The 17,492-nt window shown below is 42.2% G+C and overlaps 1 protein-coding gene across 6 annotated transcripts in view; it reads right to left on the bottom strand.

Moving 5' to 3' along the window:
* Positions 1-353: 353 nt before the first annotated feature.
* Positions 354-17,492, bottom strand: part of ETV1 (ETS variant transcription factor 1) — a 96,304-nt gene continuing 79,165 nt past the window's right edge. For all 6 annotated transcript variants that reach the window (XM_081164742.1, XM_081164743.1, XM_081164746.1 and 3 more), the window contains 5 exons: positions 14,296-14,364; positions 12,015-12,083; positions 7,673-7,842; positions 5,970-6,071; positions 354-3,685 (listed from right to left, as the gene is read on the bottom strand). In XM_081164742.1, the coding sequence (XP_081020868.1) occupies positions 3,464-3,685; positions 5,970-6,071; positions 7,673-7,842; positions 12,015-12,083; positions 14,296-14,364 (632 nt within the window). In that variant the 3' untranslated portion in view covers positions 354-3,463. The remainder of the gene's footprint in view (positions 3,686-5,969; positions 6,072-7,672; positions 7,843-12,014; positions 12,084-14,295; positions 14,365-17,492) is intronic.

The following is a 17,492-nucleotide window of genomic DNA, read 5'->3' as shown; positions in this document are numbered from 1 at the left end:
AAAGGAAAGGCAATGTTCAGATCATTTAAGCACCATGATTAGACCATTTCTGATGGTCATCGAATTCACTCTTTCCTATTTTCCTGCCCTGGTCCAACCCTAGTTGTGCTTGAAATGGTATTTATGCATGGCTAGTTGTGTCAGGGTCTGCTATGGGGTGCATTTTTGACATTCAAATGCACATGATCGATTGGCTCCCATTGTTCCTGAGACAGTAAGTGGTGTTGCTGTTTCAGATGCAACAATGGAATATTTTTCTTCTGCTGCTGCTCCAGAAAATGGTTTAGTTGTCTTGAATCGATGAAAGAGTGAATGAACCTACATAAACACCACGAGAAATCCAAACCACCACCTTTCAGAAATCAGCTGCCAGATTTATTAATCTACCTGGAAAATGTGGAATAAAAACAGAACTTAAAATAAACTCTTTTAAAAGGTACAGTTTCAAAAGGGTTAATCAATTCCATATAACATCTTTTTGTACCATTTCCCCCACCCATCCACCCCGCAAATTCATTCAATGGTGGGTGAAGTGCCTATTTTCTTCAGTGAATCACTACCTTATACAGTATATATAATTTTGTAAAAAATAGTATTAGACATTTGAATTAATGTTAGGCTTCTTTTTCTTTTAAACCACCCGCCCCATTCACCAAATATACATCTCTTCCTGACAATAAATGCTGCATGCCAATATTGATGGAATCGAAAGCATTCAAATAACTTTTCATTCAAAGGGGTTCTATTTCATTGAAAATAACGTCTACCTTAGGAGTTCCTTATCCCACACTATACTTCTTCAGTCTCCGTGAGCCCCAGCCAGTATGCCCAAATATCAGGGGTGCTAGGAGTTGTAATCCAACCTATGCATGTATAAAGGTTCCCCACCTTAAAAATGGGCCCCTCCTGTATTATAGCTAGGTTTGGCCTATAGACAAGTTGACTCTTGGCCAAAGTGACTGGAGCTGATGGGAGCTGGATCCAACATCATCTGAAGAGCTACAGGGCTCCATACCCCTGGTTTAAAGGTTCTAGTCTGCACCAATGGGTGCTTTTTGTCTGTTCTCTTATTCGTCAATTGGAGCATTGCGGCTATTGATTATTAGTGGGAATAAGGTAAAAGGCTTCCTATTGAGGTTTCTCTAGGGGGTTGCATGCCCTGGATTTGTACACATGCACCTATTAAGATATCTTATGCTTCTAGGTGTATTAAGACGCATATCCAGTGTGATTTTCCGTAACCGTGGTTTATAGTGGCTAACACTTGTTACTTTGAAATGAATTGCATAATAAATCATGTATAACTGCACTGGTTTCCTGACCGACACACAGTGCAAAGTAAATCTCTACCTCAAGGCATCTTTGATATCATGTCATTTACAATGAAACATTATTTCTGAGGCTAACGATTATGGAGTCCTATTCCCAATTTCCTTTTGCTCCAAAGTTGTTAGCATCTGGGAAAGATGGGCATGTTGGGGGGGGGGAGAGATACTTGGAAGAGTCACTGCCTAAAATACTCACTGGACAGCTCAAATCTCATTTCTATCCTTTTCAAACTAGGAAACTCAACGTTTCAGAAAAGGTGTTCATAAATATTTTAAACTCTCTCTCTCTCTCTCTTTTTATATGTAGAATAAGGTGTTTCTTGCTTTCACTATTACCCTTCTCAAAATTAAAAAATTAAAAACATTGTAAAAAATAATAATCAGAAAAACCTTTAAATCGTCTCCCAAACGTATCTGATCACATTTACATTTAGTGTCCAAAAAACAAAAGTTTGATTGATAGCATCAGTGCCAGCACTACAACATCATACAGCAAAGTCATTGTATTCTTTGACGCTTTGTATAAGTCTCGGCTCCACTGAAAGGTATAAAATGTTCTGCAGAGCTCCTCTTAGCAAGCTGAAGCTTACTATTCATTTCTCAACACGCGTAAAAGCTGCTTATAGAACAGCTGTGGCATAAGCTATTTTTTTTCCTAAGCAATAAATGGTTCAAGTCATCTATTTTGTCCTGAAATGCTACCTGTAGTTACAGCATTGCTTATAAATGGGCATAGTAAATTCAGCAAAGAGAATATTACAGAAAAAAAGACAGCAGCAGAAGCATTAGCATTATCTAGTATGTATATAGGTTATCAACGTAACACAGCAGTAAAAGGTTTAAATGCATATTAATGGGTACCATGTCTAAAAAAAACCACCATTACTAGAGTACCTATTTTCGTGTATTGGATATTTTGCTCAAGGAGTGCTTGCTGTGGTCTAAACAGCATGAGATATGTGACCTAGTACAGTTAATTCCTATCGATTAAATAACTTATTTATGAATAAAAGTAAATGGAAGGACACAATGCGACTTCTTCCTCTGTGATCACAATTCTGTTTTCAGTCTTGAAATAATATCCAGAATGGTTCAGCACATGGCATTACTGTACTCAGGTGGCTCTGGAAAAGGCTAAAAGGCTTTACATTCGCTGTACTTGCATAGCAAGATGGCACCAGATACAAGGAGTGAAACCACAATCCGCTTCAAGCCGGGAATTGTGCTCTCCATTCCACCCTGAATGCCTTCCTTAATGAGCCATTAACGAGCACAAGGCAACAGAAACGATGTGTAGAAACATTTTTTTAAAAAACAACAACAGGGGGGGAAAACAAAAAAACAAAACAAAACATGCCTTTTGAAAAACAAAACCAGAAAGGTGCACTAGCACTCCTAGCTCCTATCTAATTCTGCAGCTTCCAAAACTGGTCCGCAGCTCAGCAGCAGAGCCCACACTTTGCATGCACTTATATCCCTAAGCACTTTCTTGTAGGACTGGGAAGGACTCCGGTCTGAAACCTTGGAGATCTGCTCAAGTCAGTGCGCATGCAGTACTGAACTAAGCTGGAGCAAATGGTCTGGTTCGGGGTTGTTGTTTTTTTAATTCAGGTGTAGAAAATAGACTAGGGTGTGGCAAAAAGGGTGTGACTGGTCAGGGCCATGTCTGTGGCTAATAGAATTTCCCAAGTCATGTACAAAAACGGTTATTGATCACATCTAGAATTAACTGTACTATGGATACCCAGAGAACTTGTACAATATCTTGAAGCCAATATGAAACAGAAAACAGACATGATACAGCTTCGTTGTACTTAAAACCTGTATGTTCTATTCCCAACCTTAAGGTGGGGGGGGGGGAGGACACAAACCCGCCCTTTCCTTCTTGTTCCACAGAATAAAATCAATAGATCCCAATCTCCCCCTTTCAAATAAAGTGCACTGTCCATGGGAGACCATACGAGTGATGCAACAGGAAAAGCCCCTTTATAGTACTATTTTATTCTTTTTAATTCTTTTTTTGTGTTTGTTTGTGTTTTATTTTTTTTACAAAACCAACTTAAGGGGATTCGGGTTTCCTCCTGGTCTCATGAAAGAGGAGAAGCTTGGGGTGGGATTCTTCAGTGTCACTGCAGTTAATATACATAGCCTTCGTTGTAAGGGTGGGTGTTGCAGCAGCCTCCTTCCTGCATGTAGACCATGCTCTCGTCAAAGTGGGACAGCGGCACGGTGTCCTCTTCGTTAATATGGCGCTCCATGTCGGTCTTCAGCAGCGGGCGCTGGTTGTCCGGGAAGGCCATAGAGAAGAGGGCTTCGGGGTCGCACACAAATTTGTAGACGTATCTTTCTCCAGCAACCTTAGGGGCAAGGTCAGAGAAGGAGGTGGGAAAAGGTTGTGAGAGGAAGACGTGGAATCTCCTTCCAGCAGAAAGATCATGCACTGTTTCATCCTCATGTACAAGAGAAGCAGAAGACCCCGGTTAAGAGGAATGAGAGATCGACCGATCTCACTGTTGAAATGCAACGCTTTGCAATGATCACTTTATCACCTTTCTCAATCCAAGGACCACATTCCCTCATGGGCAGCCTTCTGGTGGTCAAGGCCAGAGGCAAGAGTGAACGAGGCAGCAGGTGTGGTTCTTACTTTTGTATAGAAAAGTCACAGGCCTCTGTTTACACTCATGCACCTCTCTCTATCATCCATCCAGGCAAGCAAGAAACATTACTGGAGTTGAAGGACACATTCCAGTCCTTATTCGGGCAGCAATGGCATGATCAAACTGGAATAAGTAACCACAGGTCTAGGCCTCTCTTGGGACTCTTCCCAGACCACACTCCTTCCCAGACCACACCATTCAACAGCCCTGATCCCTCCTTGTGTGCTCTTGCATCTCCAGAAAGATTCCTGGTTGAAACCCGGAAGAGCTGTTGACCGTAGACCGAAACGTGCTGATCTGGTATAAGGACGGTGGAGACCAAATTCAGGGGTGAAACACAGCCAGGAATCTTTCTGGAGATGCCTGGGATATTTTATACGCAATGCCGCTTGAACAATCCAAACCATAGCCTTGTGGGAGGGGAAGGTGTCCTCTGCCCAAGGAGTGCAGCAGCTAACTTTCTGTCTTGCATACAAGTACCGTTCATGAAGGTGTGTGGATCGATTGGAAAGGAGGCGTGGACACTGCTCCAGGTGAACTGGCCTCACTCTGCTTTTCCATCAGGTATACAGAAATGAAGAGTTGCCAGGGGCAGCACCTCAGAGTCACAGAGTCCCCTGCTTCTCTGCCAAGCACCAGGTCTCCAGGGGCAGAGGAAGCTGCTTGGGTGCCTGGGCCCCACAGGGGCGGGGTACACCGTGGGGCCTCCGGAGTTTGCCTGCCTCCTCCCACTCAGCTGTCCTACAGCTAGGGAGGGGGGAGGCAGCGGGCGGACCATTTGGGCAGCAGAGACACGTGGCTTGGGCGCGCTGCAGGCCCCGCGGTGAGTGCCGCCCAGCATTTTGTCACCCCCCTCAGTGGTGACACCCAGGGTGTCCCGCACCCCCCGCACTCCCACCGGCAGGTCTCTTAGTGAAGGCCCAGATAATTGAGCCTGAGCTTTCATAGCCACCACCCGCCACAAACCAGCACTGTCAGCAACAGCTGCAGAAATACAATGTTTTCTCCTGCTAATTATGCTGTTTTAAATGTGCATTCTATAACTGACCTCCTTTAGTAATGTTTTATTTTGACAAGCTTAAGGTATTTTTTGTTGTTCACTTTCCTGCGTTACATGTGTATTATGTACTTGACCCTCCTTTGTAATGTCTTGTTTTGAAATCTTTAAGATATTTTAGTTTCCTGTTAATTATGTTGCTTCAAATGTAAATTTTATATTTGATTTTCTTTCTGCAGTGTTTTATTTTGGAATGTTTTATTGTAAACTGCTTTGAGATTTTTTTCCTTTAAAATATAAAGCATCATAGGAATGGAAATAATAATAATAATAATAATAATAATAATAATAATAATAATAATAATAATAATGTTAACATGTAGGCAAAGTCTTGTTCTCTATACTGATTATTGTTAAATGGGTTTTGAGCTGGGACTGGTTTTAAGAAAAGGAGTTCAAATGTTTTTAAATTAAGAAATGCAAATAAATGTGTTGAACAAAGGTAGCTTTTTCTTATCCTGCTTCTTGTTTCCCTATGCCTAGCCTACCCCACAAGGTTGTTATGAGGATAAAACAGGATCTTTGTTGGGTAAGGGGCAACATGTAACCCTGAGCTCCTTGAAGGAAGGATAGGATGAAAATATTAATAATAAAGGAATACTATAAATAAATAATGTGGGTAATCTGTCAGGGTGTTTAAGAAGATACAAACGGGTAGATTTGAAATCCAATACAGAATATGCAATTTTTGGATTTTCACCAGTGTGGTGGTGAAATTCTAAATGTGGGCCCATGGATTCTGCATTAAGAGAAAGAAAAACCTCCATTTCATAAGCAGATAAAAATCTTAAAAGGTTTGCAGCACTTCCCTAATATTGGTAACAAACCATTTCAGAACAAGGCAATTTACAACAGCTTTGCCCTTATAAACCCAGTTTATAGATGCAACATTCCAATGAAATATTTAACACCACATTAACCGCTCACCTTTTGCATGATTCCCTTCTCATAATAATAACGAAGAGAACGGCTAAGTTTATCGTAGTTCATGGCTGGCCTGTTTTTCTGAATCCCCCAGCGACGTGCCACCTGTCACAGAAAGAGATTAGCACCGATTTGTTAAAATGTATTTAACAAGCAGGCCTTACCTGCAGCTGCATTCTACAAAAGAAAAGGCAACCTAGAGGTCAAAAATACAAACCAAAGGTTTTATAATACAGAAGTCTCAGGGTTCAAGTATGCAATTTATTCCAGAACACAAGTGGAACTGGCAACAAGGTTCCAGCTCTGCCTTATTCCAGGATACTCCATTCCATTTTCCTGCCTTCCAGTAGTCAGTCCAGATGCCATACCTCACAGAGGCCTTTCCCCCCTCTAGTTACATACTACACACACACACACACACACACACACACACACACACACACACACACACACACAGAGAGTTTTGGCAAACCTTGATACTTTGCCTCTTCTGTGTGAATGGGGACATTTTCATTCCATAAAGACCAGCTTGCTCTTTCTATATATAATATGAATCTCTCTAACTTCAGTTTAGATTTTCGAAATCTTTATCCAGTGTTGGAGGCAGTGTACTTCTGTATACCAGCTGCTGAGATTCACAAATGGAGAGCCAGATGGGTGGGGTACAAATAATAAATTTGATTATTTAACTCTGGACTAGGTGGGCCTTTGGCCAGATCCAGCAATGTAGCTGAGCCTACAAATACGCACAATGACATATTTGATCTTCACATGATCGGTCTGGTACGCCTTTCTGGCGAGGGGGAAGGAAAATGCGTCTCAAGATAGATGGCATATTCCAATTCACTAATCTGGGTGGGGCCAGGCATGCATGCTCCCAAGGACAAGGCCCCACCAGAATGTGAGGCTCTGCTCTAATGGCAGGGAAGCATTTGTCAACAAATCAGATTGTAAGAATGTAGGAATATATGAAGAGCCCTGTTGAATCAAACCAAAGGCCCATCTAGTCCAGCGTCCTGTTTCCAGTGGCCAACCAGATAAGGCTTATGGGGAGCTTGCAAGAAAGCAGGAGGACTAAAGCCATCTCCCACTCATGGCCCTCAGAAAATGGTCATCAGGGGCATGCTGCTTTTGAAACCAGAATAAATTTAAAGTTATCCGAGTTGGTGGCCATTGTGATGTCTTATGGCAGTGAGTTCCAGAGTTGGTCTTGAATCTCACGGAGACAAATTTTCTCCTCACTGTGCATAATAAATTATGCCTGTCACCTTTTTTCTAAACTAAAAAGCCCCATCACCACCAATTTATTACCTGCCCCAATTTATTACCGCAGGTACAACAATGCGGTACAACAATGTAAAATTCAGAATTAAAACAGTTAAAATGTTACATTCAAAAGAACAGGTTGGGTCCTGAAAACACATATCTCAGGTGTCAAGGGCCCAGGTAAAGAGGTGCTGTAACCTTTCTTCATAGGGGGAATTGCTCCAGCCCCTTCATCATTTTGGCTGCCCTTTTTCCAGCTCTCCCTTCCAGTGTTTGAGTGTCGCATGGAAACCTATCTTCGAAGTCCACTGCGGCATAAATGTACTAGCTTCCATTTTGCAGAAACCATTATGGAAGAAAAAAGTATACTTTGACAGAACAAGTCATCAATGCTTTTCAGCCAAAACCTTCACACACATTCCAAGAGAGACGCTGCTCACCTCTTCCGGTTCGATCAGCTTGAATTCCATCCCTCGGCCAGTCCAAGCAATGAAGTGTGAGTTCGACGGATCATCAAGGAGGGCGACCAAAAACTGCCACAGCTGAAGGGAGCCCCGTCGCTGGTATGTGGGCCCCTCGCGGTACATTCCTGGCTCCTGCTTGATATCACCTACACAAAACGAAACAGCTTAATGAGACTCAGTTTGTCACATCAAGTATCAACACAAGCCAACACCTGCAGGAAAGGAATCCATGTTCCTCTAGCCTACACTACTGAGTATCCTTCTGGCACTGGTCCAGCACACAAGATATGGGTACAGGGTACACAAAGCAATTAATAAATCACTATCAACTTAGCCAAATACGAGACTTCCAAATGCAGCAAAATTAATTGCTTTCTCACTTGTTTGTCCCATTCCCGATCCATGCAAAACCAACTTGCAAACATCATGCAAGACTTAGCTTTGAAAGACCATGACCCGCTTTTATAACAACTTGAGTATTTGAGGGACTCCATTTGTATACAGTACTTTGCACAATCCCTCATTTGGAAACGCAATGTATGATTTATATATCTGCAAAACCCTATGACTGAAGTGCCTTTAGCATGCAAATTCTTCTAAGAAAAATTTGACAGAGTATTTGACTAGGACTTAAACAGCGTGAGCTTTATGTACGTATGGGTATGGGTATGCAAATCCTGCGGATAGACAAGTTCCTCTTTGGCATATTGGACTTGCATGCAAAATGGGTTCATATTTAGCATGGTTTAGCTGTGCATTAGCAATTCTTCTGAAAAACACTATATCAATTGCAAAGGCAAAACAAGAGCAATCTGAAAATTTATCATAAGTTGTCCCCAGCGGGGAAAAAAGCCAACAAAACTCAAATGCTCAACAGAAGACAGTTTTTAATATAATCTCACTGAGAAGCTCACAGAATTGTCAGCTGAAAAGCTCAGAAGTAAGATTACAATTCCCCCCCCCCACTAATGATGACTGCAATGCCTGATCTTTGAGCGAAAATGCATTATTTCCCACTTTGATGCAAAGTACAGAATCTATATAAAAAGCATCCTGAAGCCCTGTGCTATGGTACATAACAACTTTACAGTAATCCAGTATAGGCAAAAGAAGGCTATTCACAACAATACGCTTACAAACATGCTAGCACCCCTATCGTTTTGAACCAAATAGAAATATTGCTATTTAAGTGCCGTTCTTTCAATTAGATCCTTACTGCTGTTTACATCTGAGGAATCTATAAACAGATTAAAAATGACTGAAAACCTGATTCTTAAATAGAGGAGTAGAATTCAATGTTCCAAATGTTATTAAGCCAATCCTTTGCTACTGTCTGCTGTTCTTTGACCCACCCTTTGGGTAGCACAAAGGGTTGATGGTAAACTATACTTTATGACTGATGCCTTTACACCTACGCATTCCACAAAGTGTTGTGATATATTTTGAGAGGGACACAGATATATAGCTCCTGCACATGCAGAATAGAGTACAGGTGGAGTGAATGAATATTTCTGAAAGCTAAATTAATTCTTCTGTCTTGCGAACTTACATTATTTTAAAACAGCTTGTAACCCAGATAGGCCTCTGTTGCTGTTTTGACCAAGCCATGTCCACCTGCCTTCCACCTTTATGGGGCAGGTAAATATGTGTTTGGGCCAAAAGGGGGCTTGCAGGCACCAAGCAGCATATCTGTGGCTCATGAACCTGTGAACGGCACTATGCAAAAATGGGTCACCCAAGACTATTGTGATTGGCTGATGGGCAGCCCAGCGCAACTGTCAAACTTTTCCCTCAGTTCACGGTGCAGGGAGAGGAAAGAAGGACCCAGACTGCTAGTTGAATTCAGTTCCCTACCCTTACTTTACATGATTATCTGGTGATATTTAACCATATATGCAAGAGCCAGACATGTCCTCATTGTTAAATGGAAAATTTGCTGTAGAAGCCAAAAGAAAACAAAAAAACTAGGACTCCAGGGTCTGGCACTCCAGAAAAAAAAACACACAAAAAACCAGGCAATATGAGCTGCTAAAAAAAACACCATAGTTAGCATATGTTGAATTCCCAGAGTACCAAGCTGACTTTCAGAAAAGTCATCTGCGTATAGATGTGTCAGCCTTATGTTAGCAAAATCAGTTCTAAAATGGATAGAAAACTAATTTTTAAATTGTGCAGAGAAGTGCCACCTCCACTGGGTGAAGAGAATCCAGAATATGATTCAGAAGCAGGCATGCCCCATCCCAACTAACGTTTCATGTCGGAACCCTTCCAAGCTGTGAGTAAAATCTATTCATTAACATTAGTAAATCAAAGACAAATGCTAACAGGTCCCTGTCCCCCCCCCACCCTATGTTTTTAGCTGTTCTTATTTCATTTGCAAGCCACTTTGAGCCGTTGTCAAGGAAAAGACAGAGCAATAATAAATTTAGATAGATAGATGGATAGACAGATAGATAGATAGATATAGAGATATATAGATATTCTATATTTTCTTGTTTGAACTGTGAGCATACAAGGGAGAAAAACCCGAGCAGGTTCTTATGAGGGAATACGGTCTTTTAGATATAGCAGTTCAGTATCAAAAAAAGGGTGGTACATGTTGAACTCTGGGAATTCAAATCCTGCCACTAATAGGTAACAAAACTGTATGAAAATAAAATAAGTAAATTTTCCAACTCTGGGCACCATGAAGATGTGGAATAATCTCCAGCCCACAGAGGAAGGCACAGTTTGCCCCCCTGGCACAGAAGAGCTTATGTCAAGCTCTTAATAATTATAATTATAAAAACAATAATTATAATAGCAGAAAAAGAAGACACCCTTGCGTTTTCATTTTGTATTTTCGTGCTGCAAACCACCCTGTGATTTTCAGGTGAAGGGCGGTATATAAATTTTAAAAACAAAAAAAAATACCATAAGGCCAGGCTCATATGTGAAAGACAGGTGGTGCATACCAGTGAAATAAATAACACATGAATTCAGCCATTGGTCTTGCCTCCTCCTGCTAACCACCTCTTCCACCTGTTCTAGTAGGGAAATATTAACTGAGCACCCTGCAGCTGGGTGGCTAGGATGAGGGAATGTTGCATCACTTCCTCCCTTTCCTTCAGAGCTTGGTGGAAATTCACTCCCGAGCAGAACGGGTGGAAGGGTGAAAGGCGACCCCTGCGCAAAGGAAAGGAAGGAAGGGTAGGAGGGAAGGAGAGAGGGAGGAGACGGAGGGAGTGGAATGACCTTTTTGCATCTCAGGAACCTGGCTGCAGAGTGCTTTTTTCACTGTCCTCAGCTGAAGATGGTAGCAGTAGACTGGCAGGTGGGAGCGAGCCTGACAGCTGAGCTCAGTTCCGAAATGGCATCCACACACGTCTTTCCAGCTGCAAGCCCCGTTTTCATTTTATGCCTGTCTTCACTATTGCTTGGCAGCAATAACTAACACTGCCTATATTATTTTTAGCTCTGTACCAGTATGCAAATGACACCATACCTGCAACTAAATCAATTAGCTGTTTGTTTTGCAAACCAAACTCCCCCAAAAGCTGGAGAGAGGCACAATTACTGTGAGAAGGAACACCGGTCCAAATTCCTTTGGCTACAAAAGCAACATTAACCTCATTAGCGCTTCTCCCCACAGAATACACACTGGATTTACAGCTAATAATGAGGAGGCTATGTTTTGTTTCATAAGCCATTTGATACTAGTTAGCCATCCCCAAGAACGTTTTCAGAAAAATAAACGGATATTATACATTCTGCTCTTTAGGCATCAGCTTCATTAAGCAAACTAATGCAACGTTCAACAAAGCACAGCTTTCTCTTTAAACACACAGAAACCCCTGAATAGCTTGGTGGCACTTGTGTTCCATAATTCATCTCTTCATGGATAAAAAAAGACAAGAGTTTGCATTAGTCATCAGTAAATCCAGAGTAGCTGCTTTCTGTTCTGCTTCGTTAATTAAAGGATCAGCTTTCAATAAATCTCTAATAACAAGCTGTATGTGATCATCAGTGCAATGGAAATCCTCCTATTACTTCTCAGAACAGCCAGAACGACAGTGCTTTATCTTGTCTCTGCGTACAGAATCTCTTGCTAGCAAAAATAGAATGACATCTTATTGAAAAGCAGTCTTTGGTTTCTGGAGGGAAAGGTCAGTCTTTGGTTGGACATGCGACAAATGGTCTATTAAATGGCCTGGAGTCAGAATGCTGCTAACCTTTCATTTCATTTCATTTTTACTATCTATCAAGGAAAAAGAAACGACTCGTTTACGGTTCCAGCTCTCCGCGCGAAGAAACACAAACACACAGGCATCTAACATACCGTCAAATTTCTCTGGAACAACACAGGTGTCATCGTAAAACTGTCTCGGCCCCTTTTCATACATACAACCTGGAATTTTTTAGGAGAAAGAGAAACGTATTTACCAAGCAGAATGGGGGGGAAAGGGTTACCAATTTAAAGCAGGCATCCCCATTAAAACTAAACAGTAAAGGTGCATGTGTATGTTGTGTTAATCTTTTTTGTTGTTGTCCCAAACAAGAGAATGCACTAGTAATGGAAAGTCCTGCGCAAAATGCCAGCCTCCACCATTAGAGAATCCCCACTGCTGCATATTCTTAAAGCAGTGTTTTTTCCCAGTCAAAAAGGCAGAAATGGGAAGCTTCATGCATCAACTGAATTTTCCAAGCAATTGCCCACAAGCGTAGCTGCTCGCCACACCACTCTCTAGTTGTGTTGCTGTTGCATACCAGGAGGAACAGCAGCAGAGGCAAGGTGGCAGCTATGCAAATGTGCTGGCAGGAGCACAAGACCCCGCTGACCCATCCTGGTATGTAGCAAAATCACAGTTGCAGGAGGTCCAGGAGAGCAGCAGGGCCCCATCACTCTGTCCGGTACTGTCACCACCTCATATGACTTTGCCATGAGAAGTTACCAGAAGAGGCACAGACGAAGAAGCATACAAGAGAGTGTGTGTGGGAGGAGAGACACAGTATAGCTGTTCATGGTCTTGAAAACCAGAAAACCCACGGTCACATGTCTGCTTTGCCAAGAAGGTTGATCCTTGAGGAAATCACCATGGGTGAGAATTTGCATGTACTCTACACAGTGTACAATGGTGCCTCGCAAGACGAAAATAATCCGTTCCGCGAGTCTCTTCGTCTAGCGGTTTTTTCGTCTTGCGAAGCAACCCTATTAGCGGCTTCGCGGATTAGCGCTATTAGCGGTTTAGCAGCTATTAAAGGCTTAGCGGTTTAGTGGCTAAAAGGCTCTTAGCGGCTTAGAAAAAGGGGAGGGAAAGCGAGAAAAATCGCAAGACATTAGCTTATTTCCCCCCAAACAGACTATGAATACTGGAAAGCCAGTGTGGTGTATTCAGGACTTGGGAGACCCAAGGTTCATGCCTAAAGGTAAAGGGACCCCTGCCCATTAGGTCCAGTCGTGGCTGACTCTGGGGTTGCGGTGCTCATCTCGCTTTATTGGCCGAGGGAGCCGGCGTACACCTTCCAGGTCATGTGGCCAGCATGACTAAGCCGCTTCTGGCGAACCAGAGCAGCGCACGGAAACGCCATTTACCTTCCCACCGGAGCGGTACCTATTTATCTACTTGCACTTTGACGTGCTTTCAAACTGCTAGGTTGGCAGGAGCAGGGACCGAGCCACGGGCGCTCACCCCGTCGCAGGGATTCGAACCGCTGACCTTCTGATCGGCAAGTCCTAGGCTCTGTGGTTTAACCCACAGCACCGCTTGGCTGCAAAACTCATTGGGCTAGTCTCTCAGCCTAACCTCCCTCACATGAGGATAAAATGAGGAATGGAAGAGACCACCTTGAGTTCCTTGGAGGAAAATCGAGAGAGGAAAAATGTAAATGTACAGTGGTGCCTCGCAAGACGAAAAGAGTTCGTTCCGCGAGTCTTTTCGTCTTGCGATGTTTTTCGTCTTGCGAAGCACGGTCCGTCGCAACTGCGCCTCTTCAAGCGGCTTAAAAAAAAAAGCGCAAGACGTTTTCATCTTGTGAAGCAAGCCCATAGGGAAATTCGTCTTGCGAAGCGCATCGAAAAACGGAAAACCCTTTCGTCTAGTGGGTTTTTTGTCTTGCGAGGCATTCCTCTTGCGGGACACCACTGTACAGTGCTTCTCCACGCAGAGAGAAGTGGTCAAGGAAAGCCTAGTCTTCACGTGTTCTCACTTCAAAATAAAAATAAAAATCAGTACCCCTTGCTGATGGGTTTATAGCTTCAAAGAGGCACTAGTCTTTTGCTGTCTCGAGGCTATAACTTAAGGGATGGGCTTAAATTGCCAGTTCAGATGTGTGCCTTTGGGTAATCACAACATGGCTGAAGATAAAGGAAAGTGTGCTGAAATTTAAACATATTTTTCCTATGTTAGAAAAGACATGCAAGCTCCAGAATTTCTCCTAGAGCTTTCAGGTGCCTATTCTGCAAAAGGAATAAATAAATAAATGCATGATTATAATCAGCCTTATTTATAACCTTTATGAGAATAGGGTTTCAAAGCCATCATGTTCCTCTTTTTTATTATGTGGATACCTAAATTTTGCTTCTGGAGAAAACAGAACTACACAAACACACACTTACATACCTTCTGTTCTGTTTTGGTGTGCCAGGAAGCCTTCTTGCCTCATGTAAATGGAATGGCAGCTAGGCACTTCTGGAAAGAGAAGGCAATGGGTGAGATTTCAATGTACAGTCTGAGAGTGACATTCCGTAAGCAGCAATGCATAACCTTAATTGTTACTGAGAATAACAATATATAATAATAACAGCTGTTGTGGTAAGAGATCTGGAGCAAATGCAAGGCGCCCATTGGATTTTCACTAAGAATGAAGCTCCCACTAGTGGAATGCTGCTTGCGTGAAGAGGACTGCCACAATTTGGTATCACAAAAGTTAGTTAAATTATTGTTTGGAATGACACAAGTCAAGAAATAAGGGAAGCTGTATAGAGAAAAAGAGCACACATGAAGCTACAGGGAATGGCAACCTGTCAACATTTAGGAGTTTAGAATAACATGTGTAAGGCAAAATAAAGGAAAGGAAAGGAAAACTATAATGTGATTAATATAAATCATACCCAACATAGATCATTAAACAAAGTATAGTGGTACCTCAGGTTACATATGCTTCAGGTTACATATGCTTCAGGTTACAGACTCCACTAACCCAGTAATAGTACCTCGGGTTAAGAACTTTGCTTCAGGATGAGAACAGAAATCGTGTGGTGGCAGCACAGTAGCAGAGGGAGGCCACATTAGCTAAAGTGGTGCTTCAGCTTAAGAACCGTTTCAGGTTAAGAACAGACCTTCGGAACGAATTAAGTACTTAACCCGAGGTACCACTGTATTTAAATCGTCACTGGAGCTTTTGGTGAAGCTCATTACAATTAGCAGGGAAAAAAGAAAAACTAATAAAGTCCAAATAAAGTCCAGAATCCTCCTTATTGAACAACTGACATAGCATGCTTTTGAAGGACTGTGGCTAGATGGAACAGAAACGTACAGCAAAATGATGAGTTTTGAAAGATTAGATATTTCCACAAAGAACAGTGCTCAAATTCATTAGCAAACTGATCGTCACAATCAGCCTCAGAGTCAAGTTTCAATAAAACTTCTGACATGCCTAGTGAAAAAGGCTACAGGTGACACATGGTCAGTTTCCATGCTAACCAAGTTGAACCTGTATACCTAGAACATATAAACATATGATATTCTAATGATTCAGCATATACAAAAGGGAAATGATCAGCAATAGCACTTGATTCTAAAAAGAGGCTTAAGTGGGAGTAGGTTCTACCAAAATCAATACAGTTGCCGTACCCAGGCTGCAATTTACTAATGCAGCTCCACCTAGGTGATAGCCTTGTTCTGCCATGTGCTGGCTAAACAGAAGAAGGGGAAGGCATACACCCACAGAACTTCCACCTGTAACAAGAGATCAATTCATCCACATTAAGGTGCCATGCAACTGCTGAAACCTAGCATTCCAGTAGACAAGAGTCTGGCACCTTAACTTCCTGTACCACAACAGCCCAGTCTGGCAGACTTAGCTCTGAACCTCCAGAATGCTACCATATTTGCTGAGGTTCTGATCCTGTCAGCTATTGCAGTATTGTTTCAGCTCTCTGCAGAGGCTGTCCAGATGGCCAGATAAAGCACTAGCTTCAGTACTGGGCTGTGCAATAGGAGCAGCTCAACTATTAGAGAGGACCCTGCTAACTTCACTTTTGGAGCCCAGTCCCTGCTTGTTACAACCTGCTGAATCTGGCTTTTTTCCTTATCTTGGACTACAGTGGTACCTTGGTTCCCAAACGCCGAAAACCCGGAAGTAAGTGTTCCGGTTTTTGAAAGTTTTTTGGAAGCCGAACGTCCGGTGCAGTTGTTGGCTATTGTTTCTGGGGCACCTGCACCAATCAGAGGCTTCGCCTTGGTTTTTGAACATTTTGGAAGTCAAATGGACTTCCAGAATGGATTAAGTTTGTTTTTGCTATTTATTTTGCGTTTTTGTTTTTGAGGATTTTTTTGGTTAAGTTGTTTTTGTGACTGTGTGGAACCCAGTTCAGCTACTGATTGATTGATTGATTGTGTGACTGCGGAAAGGGATAAAAGCCCCCCATCCAAACAATGACTACCATCAGAAAAAATATTAATTTACATTTTTATCATCTACAATACTGTCTAATTTCTTTTTCAGTACAGTACATTGATTATTGCTTTCATTTTATGGATCAATGGTCTCATTAGATAGTAAAATTCATGTTAAATTGCTGTTTTAGGGGTTGTTTTTTTAAAGTCTGGAACCGATTAATCCGTTTTGTATTACTTTCTATGGGAAAGTGTGCCTTGGTTTTGGAACACTTTGGTTTTGGAACGGACTTCTGGGATGGATTAAGTTTGAGAACCAAGGTACCACTGCACATTATTTGCCACCTGGCCACTCAAACCACGTCTGTTCCTCTTCAACCATTAACCCTACTTTGCAGATCCTAAAACCTGAACTCTTGGAGGCTCAAGCCTTGTTGGGTACTGACCCTAGGAGCCAACTCCTAGGGGCCGAGGTCCCTTCAGCCCTCTTAATAAAATATTTGAGCCCCCCCCCCAAGTTGCCATTCAAATGGGATGTGTGTGTCGTGTCCTGTGATCGATTATGCGGATGGGGCAAGAGGGAAGCAAGTCAGAGATTGACTTAGCATAACATGGGGACCAGTACTCGTGGTTTGTTTCCTCTAAAGAAACCACACATGGTAAGCCAAGAACAAACATTGGCTTCTGCTCACGGTTTGTTTGGAGAGAAACAAACCACGAGTGCTGGTTCAGATTTAACATTAAGCCAGCTTCTGGTTTGTTTTCCTCCTGGTATGGCACATAAATGAGCAGCAGAGGAGTGAAGTGGGAGCTTCTGAGTAGTTTGCAATGGCTTGTTCAAATTAAACCATGATTTAAAATAAACAACATTTTAACATTACATACAAATGGGGACACGATGTACCATGTGTGTACTGAACTTACATTGCTGGTTGTTTTTTTAAAAAAGGAATTTAACTCTTCAGTTGAAATATTAAATGAACTGATTAAAACTGTATTATCTCTGTTAAATCTCACACTCTTGCTACAATGTAAGTATCTACACATACATGAAAACCTTTTGTTCTCTTACACTGCAATTCTCTGCACTCATAGGCCAGCAGTAAACCTGGGAAATGAGACTTAACTCTGACTACACCTGCATTGTACTCAGGACCTGAATAAAGTCCTGTGGAGTTCAACAAGGCTTATTCCCATGT

Source organism: Podarcis bocagei, assembly GCF_964188305.1.
Source record: "Podarcis bocagei genome assembly, chromosome: 12".
In the NCBI taxonomy this organism is placed as follows: Eukaryota; Metazoa; Chordata; class Lepidosauria; order Squamata; family Lacertidae; genus Podarcis; species Podarcis bocagei.
The sequence above is the reverse complement of the archived record's forward strand: the minus strand, read 5'-3'. Positions and strand labels throughout refer to the sequence as shown.